General features: G+C 43.4%; 1 protein-coding gene across 1 annotated transcript in view; it reads left to right on the forward strand.

The window, feature by feature from the left end:
* Positions 1–15,228, forward strand: part of IRF2BP2 (interferon regulatory factor 2 binding protein 2) — a 33,465-nt gene extending 18,237 nt beyond the window's left edge. Inside the window, exon 2 of the mRNA XM_033939221.1 lies at positions 12,512–15,228. Within this exon, the coding sequence (XP_033795112.1) occupies positions 12,512–13,233 (722 nt within the window). The 3' untranslated portion in view covers positions 13,234–15,228. The remainder of the gene's footprint in view (positions 1–12,511) is intronic.
* The last annotated feature ends 5,149 nt before the right edge of the window (positions 15,229–20,377 follow it).

Raw genomic sequence — 20,377 nt, forward strand, 5'->3', positions numbered from 1 at the left:
ACTGCAAGCGTGCTTTGGCCTTCTATTTGGAATGCACCAAACCATACAGAACTGCTCCTTAACTTTTTGTCTCCTTCGATCCAAGCAAGTTGAGACATCCAATTTCTAAGCATACCATCTCCAACTGGATGGCTGCTTGTATCTCTTTCTGCTATGCCTAGGCTCGATTACAACTACAGAGTCAAGTCACAGCCCACAAAGTCAGAGCATTGGCAGCTTCAGTGGCTTTCCTTAGATCCACACCTATTGAGGAAATTTGCAAAGCTACTATCTGATCCTCGGTTCATACTTTCACTTCTCACCATTGTCTGTATGTTTTCTCCAGACGTGATGGCCAGTTTGGCCAGAGAGTATTATGAAATTTATTCTCCTAAGTTGCCAACGCTCCCTCCATTCCTTTCTGGTTAGCTTGGAGGTCACCCATATGTGAGAATAGGCTGCCTGCTTGTCCTGGGATAAAGCACAGTTACTTACCGTAACAGTTGTTATCCAGGGACAGCAGGCAGCTATTCTCACAACCCACCCACCTCCCCTGGTTGGCTTCTCTGCTAGCTATCTGAACTGCGCTGGGCGGGAAGGCATTCGCACATTTGCAGTGCAGCTGACTCGAAACTTCTATGTTTCTACAAGCAAGTCTGCTTTCAAGGCTGTCCTTATCCGGGCTCCATGGATGATGTCACACATATGTGAGAATAGCTGCATGCTGTCCATGGATAACAACTGTTACGGTAAGTAACTGTGCTTTATCTGACTATTGGGATGATCTCAGTGTATAATACCCTTGTCATGATCTTCACGACCAGTGGCAGTGGATACAGGGAAGGGGATCATAAAGCAATAAGAATCTGTAAAACTTTATGTACATTGTTCATTTGCATACAACATGGTTTGTGTTAAACATGCCTCTTTTCAATATTATTTTTGGACATTAGCACTATATCTTTGTGATCACTTTTGTGCAAGTAAAGTTATACACATAAAAATGTGAAACGGATGTCACCTCCACACCCCTTTCTATAGATTCACACTTGTCAAAATTTCTTCATTATTCACCGACCCTCAGAAGTGCCACCACGATACTCAAAACGTTTCACTGTATCCGGCTTCACGCACTATATCTTCACTGGGTCCAACTTTTCTAACTATCTTAGTTGAATTATTTGTAAAGTTATTTTTAAGCATTTTGTCAACAACCATTTTTAACAAAGGTACTTAGCTTTTAGCTTTTTTGCCTTCAGGTGGTCAGTTAGTAGGGACATCTATGCCGACATGTTTCACCCAGCGGGTTTTTTCAAGACTCATATCCCTATATATCAAACAGACAATACAAGCCTTATTACTAATATAAAAATGCCAACAAAATATTTTATGTCACAGTTTCTTACCTCTACTAGCTTTCGCCGTCTTATACAACCACCAAGTCCTTTACACAAAGATGGCCGCGGCGTTCTCACTCCTCCTATTTATATCCCCCGCTACAGCTGATGATGACCTCATCTTTGGAGAAACCATCACAACCCTATCCGGGGGGGGGGGGGGTTTAGAACTGTTTTACTATATGTCCCAAAGGGCAATATTCTTTATATACTCTCTTCCCCTTGTTTTTAAGGCTAATTAAACCATAGACTCCCGAGCAGAATATCATATAAGAGTAAGCCACTCTAGTTCTAAATTTAAACCAAACGGTTCTACAGAATTTAATTGGTTAAATCCATTTCTGTTCCAGAAAATTTAGTCTTTCTTCTTTGTTCCCACCCTCCCACATTCCTGTTACATTGGCTATAACCCTCCATTAAATTTGATCTATCGTATGTCCAAACTGAATCCAATGTTGGACCAGGGGGGCCATAATATTCCCCGTAGAGATCCTAGATTTATGTTCATTGAGTACAGCCAACATATACTCGGGGACAAGGGCATATTATTACTTATATCACCCAATCAGTTTTATAATTTGTATTCTCCCGCGCATAGATTATTCGTTTAGTCTGAGGGTCTTGCCAATAGTGACCCTCAATTGTTTTATCACACCATTGGCAATGGTGACATCTCACATGTGTACCCTGTCTACCACCCAAGATAATTAGGGATTCAAGTACTTGCCCAATAGTTCTGCCCCTTGTTTATGCAAACATAGGAAATTCATTCATGCCCCTCAACGATCTTAAAAGAGGCCAATAATGTCTGATAGCTGTAATGACTACCCTAACTGTGTCAGAAAAAGATAGAATACATATTAATTTCTTGCATTCCCCTAATTCTCCTTGTTCTAACCTCACCTTATCCAAAAGTAATAGTTCACGCTGAGCATATCTAGCCCGCAAGTATTCTTTGTGTATGGACCTCTCTGGGTTACCCCTCTCCCTAAACTGATTTTTCATGTCCTCAGACATCCTTTTAAATTCATTTAAATCTGAGCATATTCTTCGTGCTCTCAAACTGACTAATCGGGAGACTATATTTAAGCTTGTAAGGGTGAAAACTAGAGAAATGAAGTAAATTATTCCGCGTTACAGGTTTTCTATATAATGTGGTCGATAGATGGCTTAACTCCTTCACAATTTGAATGTCCATAAAATCAATACACTTTTGACTAAATGTAGCTGTAAACTGTAAGTTAGCTTCTCTATTGTTAATCCATGCAATAAACTCCTGTAGCTCTTGAAACGGTCTTTGCCATAAAAAGAAAATGTCATTGAGGAAGCGTTTCCACATGATAACATATGACTGAAACATCCTAGAAGGGTAGATCTCTCGCTCCTCGAATTTTCCCACATAGAGGGTAGCTACCGAGGGGGCTAGAGTTTCCCCCATGGCTACCCCCTGAATTTGATGATAATATTTCCTTTGAAATGTGAAATAATTCTCCTTAATAACCCATTTTGCCAAAGTTGCCAAGAATTCAGTAGTGATCCTTTGTTGTCCTTCTCTTGCTGTTAATACTTCTATGATGGTCTCCAAAGCTCTATCTTGAGGTATTTTTGTATAGAGGAACACCACATCTAACGTCATCATCCATATATCATCTGAAATATCCCTATATTCATCTAATATCCTTAACAGATGTGAAGAGTCTCAAATAGGACCGGACTTTCATCGCCTCTTTTTTCAGAAAGACATCCACAAATTTCGACAACAGTTCCAAAATACTATCTCGTGTATTTACAATGGGTCTTCCTGGAGGAGTATACAAGTCTTTGTGAATTTTAGGAGCAAAATGGATTCTGGGAGTTCTGGGAAATTTTTCTAGTAAAAATTGATACTCCTTTCAATATTAAACATTCATGTGCATATGTAACTAATGCTTATCTTTGAAGCTTTAATTCTCACCAAAGAAAGGTCGGGTCCAAAGTGAAACAGGATAGCCTCTATAGCAAAAAACATGCTTTTTCAAATGATATAAAAAGCAAAACAAAAAAACACAGAGAAATTTGAATCTGAAAAACAGTGAAAATTTGCATAAATGCATAAAGCCATATTTTTGGATGGTGATATCTTCAGCTTCACTTGACTGTAAAAGCTCATATTGCAAATCTTGAAAGTACCTCATGGTACATGTCTGCTGGTAAAGTTGTACCCTCAGCTGACTTACCTACCAGCAGCAGTATGGAGCCAAACTTTGCCAAAATTTTTCATTCCTGAATTTTTTTAACTGCAAAATTTCTGACTCCTAGGTAGTTTTCCTTCTGCTGCAGTGCTTAAGCAAATTTGGCATTTTAAATCACATGAGGCATGGGAGTGGATCGATTGCTTTTGTTCAACCACCCCGAGCTCCTGACCAAGTTCAGATAGATCCAAAAATTTTTGCAGAATTTAATTTGAGACCCTAGACAACACCCCTGTAAAATTTGGTTGGATTTCAAGGAATGACATGGAATGAACCTTAAACATCTTATCCTAAGCACTTAAACTTGTTCTTATACAAGAATCTGAGCAAATGACCACAAAGTGTGGGCAGAACATTCCCTGCCTGGTATCGGTAGATACCACTATCAATGTCACACAGTCCTGTCAAAGTTCATAAGTCACTGATGCTTGACTTGATGACTTCTGGCTTGGCTTGTCTTCTCTGTTGTGTGGATGAACCTTCTCTGGCCGTCTCGCAGGACCTGTAACGAGAGACTGACAAGAGAAAAAGAGAGTCTTTGAGTCTCTGGGATGGTCCATGATGTCCTCATCTCAAGCTCCTTTACGATGCAGGAAGATCACTTCTGTAACTGGTTAGATGAAGGTATTTGCTTTTCCGTGGTTCACAGTTCTCCAGCTTATGAACTTTCCTATCCTCTCTGGGGAAGGTTTTTCTGATGAGGCCAGCTGTTATGCTGAACTTAGTTGTCCTTCAGTAGTATAAGATCTCCTTATAAGTTTGGCTGGTTGTCTTGCCACTTATTCTTTGGTTGAAGAGTAGGAAGGTATTCCCTCTTCCATCATTTCTAGAAAATATCAGTGAGATGCTGCTCTTCCACTGGTATTTGTAAATGTTGCCACCCTTAGTCTCCAGGTGGAACAGTATTGGTGTTGGTTTTCTGTGTAAGAAGTATAACTGGAATCAAAATCAATGGTGATTCTGGATTAGATAACACTGGTACTATAGGTCTGGCATTCATAATAGCTACTACATCTGCCAGAAAGGTGGTTAGTCTCTGATGTGTTAGTCTCTGATGATCAGTCTCTAGCAGAATGGTGTTTAAGATCCGCCGTGCTATACCAATCATGCACTTCCATGCTCCTCCCATATGTGGAGATAGAGGAGGCTTGAAGACCCAAGTACACATTTGGTCGCACAGATACTTTTATATAGTTGATTGAAATGATACACCTGATCAGGGAAAGACAGGCTACTTCCATAATGAGAAAACAGTCAAGAGGTATGGCAACTCTGCTAGAAAGTCTGCGGCAGTGCACAAGACGAACATGCTACCCACAGCAGCTCAACAGAGCATCCTCCTACTGTAGAAAAAATAGAGGACCCAGAAAGAATGTCCAACATATAGGAAACCACATCTGAAATGTCGAGAGTTCAAGAAGACCTTGAGAGAGTGAAAGAAACAACTTGAGAAAATACTGAATCTGCTGTAAGTGTTGCTCTTCAAGACTGTAAAGCAGCCATTAAGTGCACATTGTGTGTGATAGTGACCAACACATCAGTGCCTTACATCCTGGCAGTAGACTAACCTCTCCGAGGACCCCTGCCCCATAGTCAAGCCACAGTGGGGGAGAAGGGGATGGAGCAAACATCATCACACAACATCACTGCGAACTGCACAGAGATATGCGGAGAAGGCCTCGGTGGAAGGTCATGCACCAAGATGTGTGGCAAAAGTATACCCTAAAGAGCAACCAGAAGAGGAGGTGAAAATTTACATGGTCATCCATCAACAAAGTAACCAGTCCCTGGCAAGGACAGCATTCTTTGATATGTTTAACATCCAGGGAAACCACTATCCCTACCACCTTAGAACCTGTTCAGGGTGGACCAGGAAGACAGGGAGAAAAGCGAGTGGTTATGTTATAGAAGCAGTGGATGACAGTATCATGCAAGATTTACCAACTCTAACTGAGTGCAACCAGATACCAAATATCAGAGAAGAAATCCCTATACCTGAAGTTGCACAACAGTGCTTTCATCTGCAACCAATAGAAGAACACCTGCAGCTAGTGGATGCAAAAACAGAAATCCTGCTCTTACTAGGAAGAGACACACCAGCCCTGGTCACAACTTGAGTCGAAAGTGGGACCAACTGATGCTTTATATGCTTACCGACTCGCTCTAGGATGGGTGATAGTAGGTGACGTCTGCCTCAAAGGGCTGAGAAGACCAAGTGTAGATGTGTACAAGACGTGTGACTTGGCCAATGGACACACCACCTTATTCAAGTCTTGTCAGAATTATCTGCACGTAAAAGAAGTCTACAGTTGGAAAGAACCTAGTTCAAGTATCTACCAGAACACTTCACCACCAGATCTAGAAGATCATCTGGGCGATACAGCGTTCCAAGTCACAAAGGATGATGACAAACCAACTCTTTCAAAATATCTGCCTGATTAAAAAAGCTAAATCCAAAAGACATATAACTGACCATGTAAATAAGACAAGCCTTTGAAGGGTGATCAAGAAATATTGTATAAAATTACTCAGAGATGTGAAACTCTGAAAGGAAGGCTACAAAACCTCCCTTGGGTAAAGAGTTTATCTTCCAGTCATTGTTATTCTATAAAAATGTTTTTTGATCACAACCTGGAAAGGCTAAAAAGTTCAAACTGTTTCAAAAGTTCAAAATAACTGGTTTGTTCTTGTTGTCAACATCATGCAAACGTCACTGCATACTTGATGAAAAAAATCCACTTAGCTGTTAAACAGGAGTGAGGGGGTCCCAATGTGGCCCCATTTCGTTCCCTGCTTCAAGGGACCCGATGTAAGCTGGTTCAGATTGAATCCTAGTTGATACTAGTGCTGGAATAGCATAACTGCGTGACTTGCAAACAAACACATCTGTTTAAAAACCACAAATAGAATTGTGTCAAGTGTGAGTGAATACCCTTAACACACCCACACAGGCACATTTAACTTAAAGTACTGCATAACGCCAAACCTACAGGCTGACTGCACACTGTTCACAAACTCCAAAAGAGGCTTCAAAAGTTTACATACCATAGCTGGGTAATCAAAAAGATAGCTTCTTGCGATTCAGACCACCAGGCTGAAATGGATCACTGGTGTGTTGTTAAGCAAAAACTATTCAAAAAACGTTGAAGATGTCAGGACGCCAAAACGTGCAGCGCACAAGACATCAGGACTGAAAAATCACTTTTGTAACGAAATCCAGACAAAAGAGGTGGAGTGCAGATTCTTGAATAGCAAAGATTCAAAGAGCATACATACAGAGACTGAAAAAATCACTGTTGTGACCAAACAAAAAAATGGAGTGCACATTAAGATTCAGAAAGCTTTTTGTTACACAGGGCACCTATAACTTAAATTAAAGTATAGATATTCAAATGCCTAAGAAGTTGAATTAAAGAAACGCTAGCCACACTATTTCATTATTGAGGCCATGAGGATGTAATGTGTGAAGGGAATAAATCCATTTTTGTTCCTTCCTCCATAGGACCCGAGCGATATCTCCACCTCTGGTGACCCTAACAGTGTCTAAAACTGAAAATTTCAGATCTGACAGCTCATGTTGTAATTCTAACCAATGGGACACCAGGGGGGCTTCTTTAACTTTGGATCTGATCCTACTTAGGTGTTCCCCTATTCTAACCCTAATGCTGCGACTAGTGCAGCCTACATAATGGAGATTACATGGGCATTGGATGATATACACAACCTGCTTGGTGCTGCAATCAGTGGCTACACAGCAAAAGTTTAACTGAGTCCTGAATGTCATATCTGTCAGGCTCACACAATGTTTGCACATCCTACAGTGTCCACACGGGCCGTGGGCTTCCGGCTTATCTCTGTGTGAATGTCTAATAAACTGAGATCGGTTGACGTTTCTGGTGACTCCAGACTTACTCGTTCAGGGTCCGATCAACATGGAAGATCCGTCCCGCTTTGGTCTTATGGCCTGGCTCTTGAACGGTCGCGGCTGAGGCGTAAGGGTTTTTCGGATCAGGTCATTTCCACTCTTCTTCAAGCCAAAAAGATCTACCTCTGCCTCCTATGCTCGAGTCTGGCGGGTTTTCGAGTCTTGGTGTGCTTCTCTGGGTCTTTCGCCCTTTAAGGCTTCTCTGTCTCATATTCTTTCCTTTTTGCAGGACGGTGTCGCCAAAGGGTTGGCCTATAATTCTCTTAAGGTTCAGGTGGCGGCCATTGCTTGTTACAGAGGCCGGGTGTCTCATTTGCCGCTGGCGTCTCAACCTGATGATGTTCGTTTCCTGAAAGGGGTGCAACATATTTGGCCACCTGTTAAGAGAATCTGTCCTGAGTGGAGCCTTAAGGTTGTACTTGGGGGGCTGCAGAAGGCCCCGTTCAAGCCGTTGTCTCAGGCGACTCTAAATGATGTCACGTTGACGGCGGTGTTTTTGGTCGCGATGGCGTCGGCCCGAAGGGTTTCGGAGTTGCAGGCTTTATCGTGCAGGGATCCTTTATTGCGCATTTCAGATGCCGGTGTGTCTGTTCGGCTGGTCCCCTCGTTTCTTCCTAAGGTGGTGTCTTCCTTTCATGTGAACCAGTATCTGTTCCTTCCGGCATTTCGGCGGGAGGATTGGGGCGAACGCTTCTCTTCCTTGCGTTTCCTTGACGTGCGCAGGATTCTTCTTCATTATTTGCGGGTTACTAACGACTTTCGTAGTTCCGACCACCTCTTTGTGTGGTTCGCAGGCCGCAACAGAGGTATGGCTGCGTCCAAGGCTTCCATCGCTCATTGGGTCAAGGAGGCCATTGCTTCGGCTTACTTGACGGCCAGAAAGCGGTTGCCGGACCTGCTTCGTGCACATTCCACACGAGCGATGGCTACGTCTTGGGCTGAGTCCAGGGGTCTTTCCTTGGACGAGATTTGTCGTGCGGCTACTTGGTCTTCTAAGAATACTTTTTCTAAGCATTACTGGCTGGATGTGGCCGCTCGGGCGGAGGCTAATTTTGGTGCTTCGGTTATTGCAGAGGCTGCGTTTGCTTCCCACCCAGTTGGAGGTGTGCTTTGCTACATCCCACTGGTCTCTGGATTCATCTGCTGCTGTGCTAAGGAAGGAAAAATTATGTTCTTACCTGTTAATTTTCTTTCCTTTAGTAGCAGCAGATGAATCCAGAGCCCCACCCTTTCTGCTGATACTCTGTTCGTTGGTTGATTGCCAGTTTCAGTTTGGTTATTGTTGGTAGTTGTTTTCTGTATTTTACCCATTGCAATTGATTGATGGAAAGAAGTTTTTTTACATGCTCAATATTTCCTGGTAATACGGATGCTTAGGCAAGGAGCGATACTGGATGTACAGGAGGAATGCCAACCTATAAGACCACCTGTTAATCAGTTTCTCTATCTCCACCTGCTGGTCGATGTGTGCTATCCCACTGGTCTCTGGATTCATCTGCTGCTACTAAAGGAAAGAAAATTAACAGGTAAGAACATAATTTTTCCTTATGTCTCTAGCAGGATATATATTTCAAATCTAATATATTCTAATGACAAAATAAAAATAAAATTATTTTTTTCGTCCTTTTGTGGTCTCTGCTTTCATCTTCTTTTCACTTTTTTCTTTCCAGCGTCTGCCCTGTCTCTTCAATCCAGCATCTGCCAGTTCCATCCACTGTCTGCCCTCTCCCCCTTCCATATGTATCTGACTTCTTTCTATGCCCCTCTCCCCTTTCCATCCAGCCTGTGCCTCCTCTCTCCTTTTTACATCATTCATTCCAGCTTCACTGCTTTCTTCATTTTTATCTCTCCTACACCAGATCTAGCATCATTATCCCTCTCTAATTTCTCTGCTATATCCCACTTTCCAGCATCAATCTCTCTCTACTTTCGCATTCCTCTTTCTCTCCCCTTTCCCTCATCTGATCTCTCCATTCCACCCTGACCCCCTTCCCCTCCTGTAATCTCCCTGCCAGCTGTTTCCTTCCCCCTTCCCTCCTCCCCCTATCTAACATTAACTCTCTTCCCATCCCTTTCCCTCCTCCCCTCCCAGTAGCATCTCTCCTTCTATCTCCCTCCAGGTCCAGTAGCAGCTCTCCCTTTATCCAGCAGCTTCCCAGCCTCCAACAGTAGCTTCCTCTCCTTCCAGAAGCTCTCAGTACTTGCCTGCAGCGGTGATTTTTTTAGGCAGCCTTGGGTCCGTTGCCGCCTCTGAGGAAAGGGGAAGTTGCTGAAGTGAATCACTGCCCTGGTAAGTACGAGAGCTGCTGGGAGGAGAGACAGCCACTGTCGAAGGCTCCCCATGATCTTGCTCCTGTGTGCCCTGCACATTCGTGGCCCCCCCAAGCCGGCAAAAAGAGCGTTGCACCGCAGGCCCTGCCGCCCAAGACGAGCCGGAAGCCCCTACCCGCCGCATCCTGCATGTGGGCAGACTCTCAGCACAGACGCTGCTGATGGCCCCAATCCACACGCTGACCCCCCCCCCTTGCGCATGCTGACCATCTCCCTTTTACCTGCACCTTCCCTGCGGCCCTCTTCGGCGATTCGGCAGGGGCAGCGATCAAGATAGGCTAACGACATCAGGACCTTCCCTCTTTGAGTCCCGCCTATTTTGTTTCAACTTCCTGTTTCCGCACAGGTGAGACTCACAGAGGGAATGCCCGATGTCGGCAGCCTGTCTTGATCGCCCGAGGCTGGGAGGAACAGCAGATTTCGGTTCATAGACAACGGCGCGAAAGACAAAAGCGCGTGCCGACAATTGAGCTCAGCGCGCGCCGCCACACCGCTCTAAATTACAGTTTTTAGGGGCTCCGACGGGGGGTTTTGTTGGGGAACCCCCCCCAGTTTACTTAATAGACATCGCGCCGGCGTTATGAGGGGTTGTAACCCTCCACATTTTACTATAACAACCCCCCCACACCCCCCACAACGCGGTGCGATGTCTATTAAGTAAAGTGGGGGGGTTCCCCCCTATGCCCCCCCGTTGGAGCGCTAAAAACAGTAATGTAGAGCGGCGCGGCGGCGTGTGCTGCACTCAATTGTCTGGGCGCGCCTTTGTCCCAGCGCGCTTTTGACCTGACACCCAGATTTCCGCCAACACCACCGGGGCAGGAAATTTGACAGCATCGATCTTGCCTGCCCTGCGTGGACCGGCAGGAATTTTCTGCGGACTGGCACCGGTCCGTGGACCGGCGGTTGAAGAACAGTGTTTTAGGTTATTTTGGAGAAATGTTGGGGTCCCATTTTTTATGGACAACAGTGTATAATTTGGCACCTTTATTTAAGCATTTCTGATGCCATGCAGCAAGAGCCTTTTCTCTAACAGAGCCAAGACAAGTAGGTTCTGTTAGACCAGTGGTTCTCAAACCTGTCCTGGAGGACCTCCAGGCCAGTCGGGTTTTCAAGATAGCCCTAATGAATATGCATGACAGAGATTTGCATATAATGGAGATGCCAGGAATGCAGATCTGTTCCATGCATATTCATTAGGACTATCTTGAAAACCCGACTGGCCTGGGGGTCCTCCAGGACAGGTTTGGGAACCACTGTGTTAGACTAACTAACGTAACCTAGTATTGGCGCACCTAATATATACACAACCAACAAACAAAAACCTCAATACTCCACTGAGCAAAGGAAAAACAAACAAATCCCGCATTCCTAAGAAATCGGAAGAGTGGAGTAGCTGAACTGGCAAGTCCCAGGTTTATTTACATACAAGTAAAAATAAAGATTAAAAAACAATACACACAGTTGTAGATATGCTAGTCCAATAAAAGCAGACTGGCTCTAAAAAGGCAACAGAGTCCCAAATGTGTGCCAATATAATCAATAGCTAGTTCCAAATTTGTGCCAATGTTACTGGTGGTGATCCAGTCCATCACACTGTTATACCGTTTGTCTGTGGATTTTCTGCATTTGGAGTTATATTCAACCATCACCAGTTACATTGGCACAAATTTGGAGCTAGCTATTTGATTATATTGGCACACATTTTGGGACTCTGATGTCTTTTTAGAGCCAATTGTCATTCATTATTGTGAGTAATTTGCTGCTTATGTATACCCCCTTTTAAATACATACTTGTAAGTTAAGCAACTATTTGCAAAATAGCACTTAGGCAGAATATTGGGATTTACACACAGTATTTACATGCATAATGGTGCATGTAATTAAGAGTGCCCAGTTTATAAATTGCCCTTTCAGTGTTTGAGGTATACATAGAATGAAAAGTCATGGGGAGCTTGAAGCACATACCCATCATGTAACTTTGTTGCGAGCTTGCTTGCTACTAGTGCCACTGACTTTCAAGTTTGTGAAATTTTGATATAAGTCCCTTTAGTAAGCTTTCAGAGCAGTTTACAACAAAATTGTGAAGAGAACTTTGTAAAAGGAAAGCTTAATAGTAGTCAAAATCAAACTTCAGAATTTCCTGGCATGGATCCCAAAGTGATTGAGAAGTAGGTGTGAGAGTGATTAGGTCTGTTAGGCGTCTCTCTAAAGAAAAGTTTTCAGGTCTGTTTTAAGTTTAGTAAATGAATGTTCCAGATGTAAGGTCAGGGATAGAGCATTCCAAAGAGTGGGGCCAGTGATACTAAATATCTTTGCATGCATGAAATCGAAATAAATGGTTCTGTAGGATGGAACTACTAGGTTATTTGTTTGAGTGGGTCTTAAATTTCTATTTGGTAGATAAGGTATGAGTAATTGCAAAAGGTAAAGCGGTAGGCCTGAAGGATGTCTTATGAACTAAATATATTTTAAAGGTGATTTCTATATGAGACTGGAAGCCTGAATTCATGGAGTAAGAGGGTAACATGGGAGAAATTGGAAGGAGAGATGGAGAAGCAGTTTTGTTTGACAGAATGTGTAATCAGTGTTTATTGCAAATTACAAGAATAACTTAAGCTTATGCTGTTAATGATTTTCTTTTCTTTTAGGTGCTCGAACAGTAAAGAAAAGAAAAACTTCTCCTGAGCCAGAAGGTGAAGTTGGACCTCTTAAGATCAGTGGCGAAGCACAATCATGGTTGCCAGTGGTTGATGGCTTAAAGGTTCCCACTATGGCTAGTGCATCTTTTGTGTCACCACCATCAACAGTATCGCCACACTCCAGTCGTACCACACCACAGGAAGTCGCACAGAATGGCCAGTCCCCAATGGCAGCTTTGATTTTAGTAGCAGATAATGCTGGTGGTAATCTTGTATCCAAAGATGCTAACCAGGTCCACTGCACAGCCAGAAGAAATAGTAACAGTTCGCCATCTCCATCATCTGTGAACCAAAGAAAGATTGGTCTTAGGGATGTGCCAAGCCAGGTTCAAAGTGGAGGAATGACACCACTTCCAGTAATGGAACAAATTCATCCTCAAAGCATTCCAGACTCTTCCATTCCAAATAGTATACCACTATGTTGTACTCTTTGCCATGAGCGCCTAGAGGACACACATTTTGTACAGTGCCCTTCAGTACCATCACACAAGTTTTGTTTCCCTTGCTCAAGGCAAAGTATCAAACAGCAAGGATCTTCTGGAGAAGTATATTGTCCAAGTGGGGAAAAATGTCCTTTGGTTGGTTCTGGTGTACCCTGGGCTTTCATGCTGGGTGAAATTGCAACAATTCTTGCAGGTGATGTTAAAGTGAAAAAAGAGAGAGACTCTTGACTTTCTTTTCTATTTTTTTTAACTTCCTTCATCTTGAAATAAAATGGCTTGAATTGTAAATATGTTCAAGAGGTGGGAAGCGTAGGTGTCATAAACATGGCTATATAATTTTCAGTTCCTGGAAACATTATGTGTCTGTTTTTGAAGACACAAGGGAAACATATTCTAAATGCATTTCCTCTTGTTTAATGTGTTATTTCAAGTACAGTTTCTCTTGGCAACTGTTGTTTGGTGTAGTCTTAATTAAAATGCTTTGTAGACTGGTGAATCAAATGCTTTTAGCTGTATTGGTATTCACTTGTTCAAAATGCCAAATACATTTTCTCATATTTGTAAATATGCTTTGCAGTCTTATTTTTTTTTGGTTATTCATTAGGTTCCCTGGGAATTAGCTATCTTAAGGCATTAAAATGGACAAACTTGTTAAAGAATCCAGATGAGGGGGTCATTGAACAATATTGGTACACATTGTTAAATTTTTCATTTATATTATATAATAGATTTGTAGCAGTATTAATTTAACACTTCCAGGATCCATTATTCTCTTGGAACCAATGACTTCCCATGAACATTGTTCAGTGCAGTAGATCACACGATGTTGCAAAACAATCATCCTTTCTTTGCTATAAATATAACTGTGACTTTGATACTCATTCACATAAGACAGTAACTGTAAGCTGTTGGAAACATAGAATGTTATGTGGATTCTGTTAAAAGCACTTTAACCACATATAATTTGTAAATGCTTAGCACTGGTGACATGGAAGTAAACAATTCATAGTGAAATGTCAATGGAGCTCCAGAAGTAGCAGTATACACTTTTACAATGGTTTTAAGAGTAATTAGCTTACATACTCGTGATTTGTTAGTTGTATACATACAAAATTGGATATTGCAGGCAACTAAATGATATTGATCCAGCATTTTAGCAACATTTTCCAACACCCCAGTGATTGTGGTTGTCATTACTGTATTCTTGCTGAATTAACTTGTCATTATGGGAACCTTCATGCTTTTGTGTTATACTGTCTGTGTACTTTGGCTTATCAGATCTGTATGTAATGTTAGCATTGTAGTGGTCATGGATGCCCACATTTTCATGCACATGTTAGTATGAAGATAACTAATTTTGCCAGGATTACTTTAAGGCACATCAGTGGTAGCATGGGTGTATGGAATCCATAATTCCCATCAATAAGAAATACAATACGGTATTATATGAAAATTATATGAAACTTGAAAACTGATACAGTTGGGGTAGGCATTAACCTGTAAAGCAAGATTCTTTATATCAATCACATTTTATAATACAATCTTTAATATTAAACTAGTATAGCCTTTTATTCAGCAAATTTTTTAAATTGCTGGCTACTTGGGCATGATAGGCTTTAAAGTAGGGAGGATGTGACATGGTGATTAGAGTACTGAACTGTTAAGTCATCCTGGATTCTTGGGCAAATAAGTTAGTTGCTATGTTTTTGCCAGCTGCAATTGAGTAATAGTAGACATCTTCTCTTCATTCTTTGAAAGATTTATGTTCGGGTACAGGAAATGTGCTGTTACCCCTCTCTAGCAGTGGAGACCTTGACTGCATGTTTCTGACATATGGAATTGTAAAATTTGTTGGAATTTTGTTTTAACAAAAAGGTTAAATGAACCATAAAAAAGTTAAATCTCCAATTACAACTTTTGTGATGGATTTTTTTAACCTGTTTTTCTTCCATTCCAGAATTGTCGTTGTCATGATATCCCTCTGAAGTGTAGTAACAATGGCTGTGTAAATGTCTGCTATTTTCACTAAGACCATGTGACTTCTTACTATGTACATCTTTTGAATCTTGTTACTTGGCTGTACAGTCTGTTTGTCATGCTTCTAGCCCTATTCAAATCCAGGATAAAAGCCCACCTTTTTGAGTCTGCTTTTAACCCCTTATTCACATGTTTAATATCCATGTTTTAATCATTCCCATAATAAATGAAACTCTCTATCCCTTATTTGTCCTGTTTATCTGTCTTAAATAGATTGTAAGCTCTGCCGAGCAGGAATTCTCTCTTATGTGTAAACAGTGATAAGTACATCCAGTAGTGCCATATAAATGATTAGTAGTACAATCAGGAATATAATTTGAATTCCAGTTTTGTTTTGGAGAGCATTTCTATTTAGCTGATGGCAGAGATTCAGGAATTACTCGGAAGGGCTGAAATGTACTCACCTTGAAGCAGTGCCCTTTCTTTTTCTTTTCCCTTATTTTCTTCTGTTCTGTCATTCCTGCCCCTTTCCAACTCAGCTTTTCTTCTCCCAGACCACTGATGGCATTAAAGTTTTCTTATCTCTTATTTTTACCTTCATATGTATTGAGTTGAGTTCTCTTTAATGATTGGTATTTTTAGATACAGCAATATTATTCTCTACATTTACATTGTAGCTTATTTATATAGAAGAACAAATATTCTACTTCAATAGGCACACAATTCTGGAACCTGTAGGTTGTTACTCTCTGATTGCGAGATCTGGTATAGAGAGCCTCATTTACTTTTTTTTTCTTTTGCTCTGCCTCACATTACTCTGGGCTGTCCTGTAAATCCTCAGTTTTTACTCTCTGTACATGAAATGGTAGGAGCCTGTCTGTTCTGCTCATGCTGATTTTTTATTTAATTTTGGGTTTTTATCCAGTCTTGAGGCTTTTTGATGCTGCAGAGACTCCCAGTTTCGGGACATCTCTGAGAGGGAATACAGACTCCGAGGACAGTAGTCTGTAGCCAAGAGGAAGCCTGCTTGACATAAGAATTGCCACTGCTGAGTCAGACCAGTGGTCCATCGTGCCCAGTAATCGGCTCACGTGGCAGCCCTTAGGTCAAAGACCAGTGCCCTATTAGAGTCTAGCCTTACTTGCATATGTTCTGTTGCAGTAGGAACTTATCCAACCTTGTCTTGAATCCCTGAAGAGTGTTTTCCTTATAACAGCCTCCAGAAGAGCATTCCAGGTTTCTACCTCTCTGGGTGAAGAAAAACTTCCTTATGTTTGTACAGAATCTTTTCCCTTCTAACTTCAAGTGGGGCCTCACCATTGACATGTACAGGGGATTGTTTATTTGATTCTTGACAAGCCATCTAGCAGTGGTACAATCAAAGTGGTTTACATGTCACCTATAGGTACTCTCTGTCCCTGGTGGGCTCACAATCTAAGTTTTTGTACCTGGTGTAATGAATTGCCCAGGGTCACAATGAGTCATAGTGAGAACTGAATCTAGTTCCCCTGGTTCTCAGCTTACTGCTCTAATGATGAAGAGCGAGTTAGGGGGACAGAGAAAGCTGGAGGTTAATCCTGCCAGGGGAAGTGAAACAGGTTCAAGCTAAGATGGGGTAAGAGAGAACTGGGGAAGAGTGCAACCTAGAGAGTGGTTTTGCTGGGGAAGAAAGAAACTGTACTGCCCCATAATGTGTACCATGAAATACCTCTTGAAAAAAAGTGGAAAGCATATGCATAGAGAAGGATAACAAACATGATAAAAAGTATGGGACAACTTCCCTATGATGAAAGGCTAAAGCCATTAGGGCTCTTCAGTTTGGAGAAGAGATGGCTCAAGGCTCACTCAGGTTTTGGCCGCAGAGAGCTTGAGCACAGGCTGAGTAGCTCTATGGTGTTTTTGTCACCAGGATCTATGTGCTGACTATTTCCTCCCCCCCTGACTTCATTCTTGGGTTCTGGTGGGTTTGAGTCTCAATCCAGCTGGTTAGACTGAGGGGCAGTCTGAAGAAGCAAGCTATCTGGGTTTCCAGGCAGCTACCAGCATGGCACAGTCAGCAAGGCTGTGACAGCCTATGAGAGAAATTGGGGGGTTCTTTAGAATTGTTTTTAAAGGTTTCTGGGGCTAGGGATAGGTTTCCCCACCTGTAAAATCCTTTTCCCTGAATTTTTTGATCCCTTCTTTAGCTCCATGGGTCGTTTTTGGTGCTAAAATCTGCTGCAGCAGCAATCTTGGATTTCCCTGAAAACACCTCAATTAAGCTCAGTCAGAATTGATCTAGATCAAGGATCTCAAAGTCCCTCCTTGAGGGCCACAGTCCAGTCAGGTTTTCAGGATTTCCCCAATGAATATGCATTGAAAGCAGTGTATGCACATAAGATCTCATGCTTATTCATCGGGGAAATCCTGAAAACCCGACTGGATTGCGGCCCTCAAGGAGGGACTTTGAGACTAGAGAGTTGCGCGAGGACAGAAATCCCACCCGTCCCCGCTAAAGTCCCACCCGTCCCCGTGAGGAATCCCCTCTGTCCCCGCCCGTCCCTATAAACTTCAGAAATAGTTATTTCATTTAATTATGCTACTGAATTAAAGGCTCTGGTAGAAACCCATTTACAAATAAGCAAAAAGACTTTATTAATTTGGAAATATTAATTGGGAAGAATGCATACTTTGTAAACAGGTTTCTACCAGAGCCTCTAATGTTTATAAATTTTTATCAACACAACTAATATACTATTTTATCCTGAAGCAAAAAAAAAAAGAAATAGAATTTTTTTCCTATGTTTGTTGCCTGGTTTCTGCTTTCCTCATGTTTGCATTCAATTCCTTCCATCCTCTATCTCTCTTCTCTCTGCGTCTTCCATTTGCTCTATTACTGTGCCTCTCCCTTTCTCCCCCCTTCCAAATTGGTCTGGCACCCATCTTCTTCCCTGCGCTCCCCCCATAGTCTGGCATCTGTCTTCTTCCCTGCCAGCGTCTTCTCCCTACTCTCTCTTCCCCATTTCCTTTCAGCGTCCTTCTCCCCCCCCCCCCATCTTCCCCATGTCCTGTCAGCGTCCTTCTCCCCCCTCTGTCTTCCCCATGGCCTTTCAGCGTCCTTCTCCACCCCCCCGTCTTCCCCGTGGCCTTTCAGTGTCCTTCTCCACCCCTTTGTCTTCCCCATGTGTTTTCAGCATCCTTCTCCCTCCTCTGTCTTCCACAAGTGCTTTCAGAGTCCTTCCCCCCCCCCCCACTCCGGCCCGTCTTCCCCATGGCATTTCAGCGTCCTTCTCCACCCCTTTGTCTTCTCCAGTGCTCTCAGCGTCCTTCTCCCCTCCTTCTCTCCCGCCCCAGGTGCAGCACAGCTGGCCAAGTCCCCTTACTTTTGTGGCGCTTCCCCGACCGACCTACCACAGCCCCGGTCTGACAAACCTCCCTGCCCTTAACCGCAAATCTAAATTACCTTCTTACAGCTCCTGTAAGAAGGTAATTTAGATTCGCGGCTACAGGGCAGGGAGGATTGTCAGACTGGGGCTGTGGTAGGTCGGTCGGGGAAGCGCCACAAAAGTAAGGGGACCTGGCCAGCTGTGCTGCATCCGGGGCGGACCGCCCCCCTCCCTTGGTAGCCACTCGAACCGCGAGGCTACTCTCCGTCTCTCTACCTGCTCTGCCTGCAGCACAGAGCCGAACGGAAGTCTTTCCGACGTCAGCGCTGACGTCGGGAAGACTTCCGTTCGGCTCTGTGCTGCAAGCAGAGCAGGTAGAGAGAAGAAGAGCCGCGCGACTGAGTACATCCAGCCCCGCGACCCTAGGGGGCGTCCCCACGGGATCCCCGCGACCCTAGGGGACGTCCCCACGGGATCCCCGTGACCCGAAGGGGGAACCCGCGGGATGCCCACGGGTCTCTATTTGAGACCCCTGATCTAGATTGATTCCTCTGGCCAGGATACCAAGGATTCATGCCAGATTTGTGATGTCTGGCTGGTTGAGGACCATCCATGTCCCATGTGCTGTGCAGTATGTGAAGGGGGGAGGGAGAGCCACTGGCTTAGCCTCCTCTAGTCCCTCTAAAGGTATGGGGTGTCTGATGGATTAAGTTCCAGGTCAAATCTTGGCTGGAACTGGTGAAAGGTGCGACCCCAGTGAGGCGCAACCACATATCTGTGAAACCCCAACACAGGAGTGCCTGCTAGAGCCCTCTGGGCATTCTGGTCTGGCTTTTGCTCCAGAATTTATAAGCATAATGAATTATAATGGTCGCAGTGATTCCTCAGGGGTCACGATGGTGATAGCATCAGAGTTTTTTCCATCTAAGAGCGCATTTTCCCCACAGCAGAGCCATATGCAAGATACAGTGGGTACAGTCAGAAGAGGACTGGGTTGAAGTGAATTTGATATCTATGCCTTCACTGTCCCAGTCTGGGTCCTCAGTATTAGGAGACTCTGCATCGTACCTGAGAGAGTCAGGTTATGACAAGATGGCAGCCCAGGATCTCAGAGGGACCTGACTGCGCAGGCTGTTCAAGCCTTCAGTGCTTTTGGAAATTATTATGTAGTCTCTCCAAGAATTAAAGATAGAGCTTTCACAGGCCTCTACTGCCCAGTTCTCACTTAGCAGCACTAAGGCCCAGACCACATGCTTTCCCTCCCATCCAGATATTACTAAGATGCTCACAGACCACTGAGAAGTCCTGGAGGGACCCTTTTGGGTGACTAAGGCCATGACAAAACTTTACCCAGTGGATGCTGAGTTTAATCAGCTGTTTATGCCAACAGAGATGGATTCCCTGGTGGCATAGGTTTACACAGCGTACCTCACTCCCCAATGAAGGGGGAGTAGTGTTGAAGGATACACAGGACCGCAGGCTGGATTTTTTCCTTAAGAGGCAATTTGAGGCCACAGCATTGGGGTTGAAGGTGGCAGCAGCAACATCGCATGTGCTTGTCACTCATGGTTACATTGGGCTTTGGGCACAGATGCAGACACATCTCCCCAGTTTCTGATGTCAGGAGTGGATTATGTGGTAGATGCTCTGTATGATCTGTTCAAGGTCCTGAGCAAGGTTTCTGTGTGTGTTATTTCCGCTTTGGATCAGATAGTGGGCAAGAGATTCATCCTTTAAATCCACACTGAGCAAGTTGCCATTTAAGGGTCAATTGCTTTTTGGTAAAGGGTTTGACAATCTTATGGTCAGTATGCCGAATCATAAACCAAAGTCTCTGCCAGACAGCAAACCAAAGGCCCCTAGGGGGTCAGATAAGTGTAGTTTTCAATTCTCTAGGCCAGCACTTGGTAAGACGTTTGGTCCAGAAAGCATGTCAAGGCTCGAGACAAAGATTTGGAGGTGCTAAGCATCCCCAAGAATCTCGCCCCACAACAGCCCCCAAAAAGATGTTCTGATGCAAGGTTAGGAGC

This window comes from Geotrypetes seraphini, chromosome 3 (genome assembly GCF_902459505.1).
Source record: "Geotrypetes seraphini chromosome 3, aGeoSer1.1, whole genome shotgun sequence".
NCBI classification, from domain to species: Eukaryota; Metazoa; Chordata; class Amphibia; order Gymnophiona; family Dermophiidae; genus Geotrypetes; species Geotrypetes seraphini.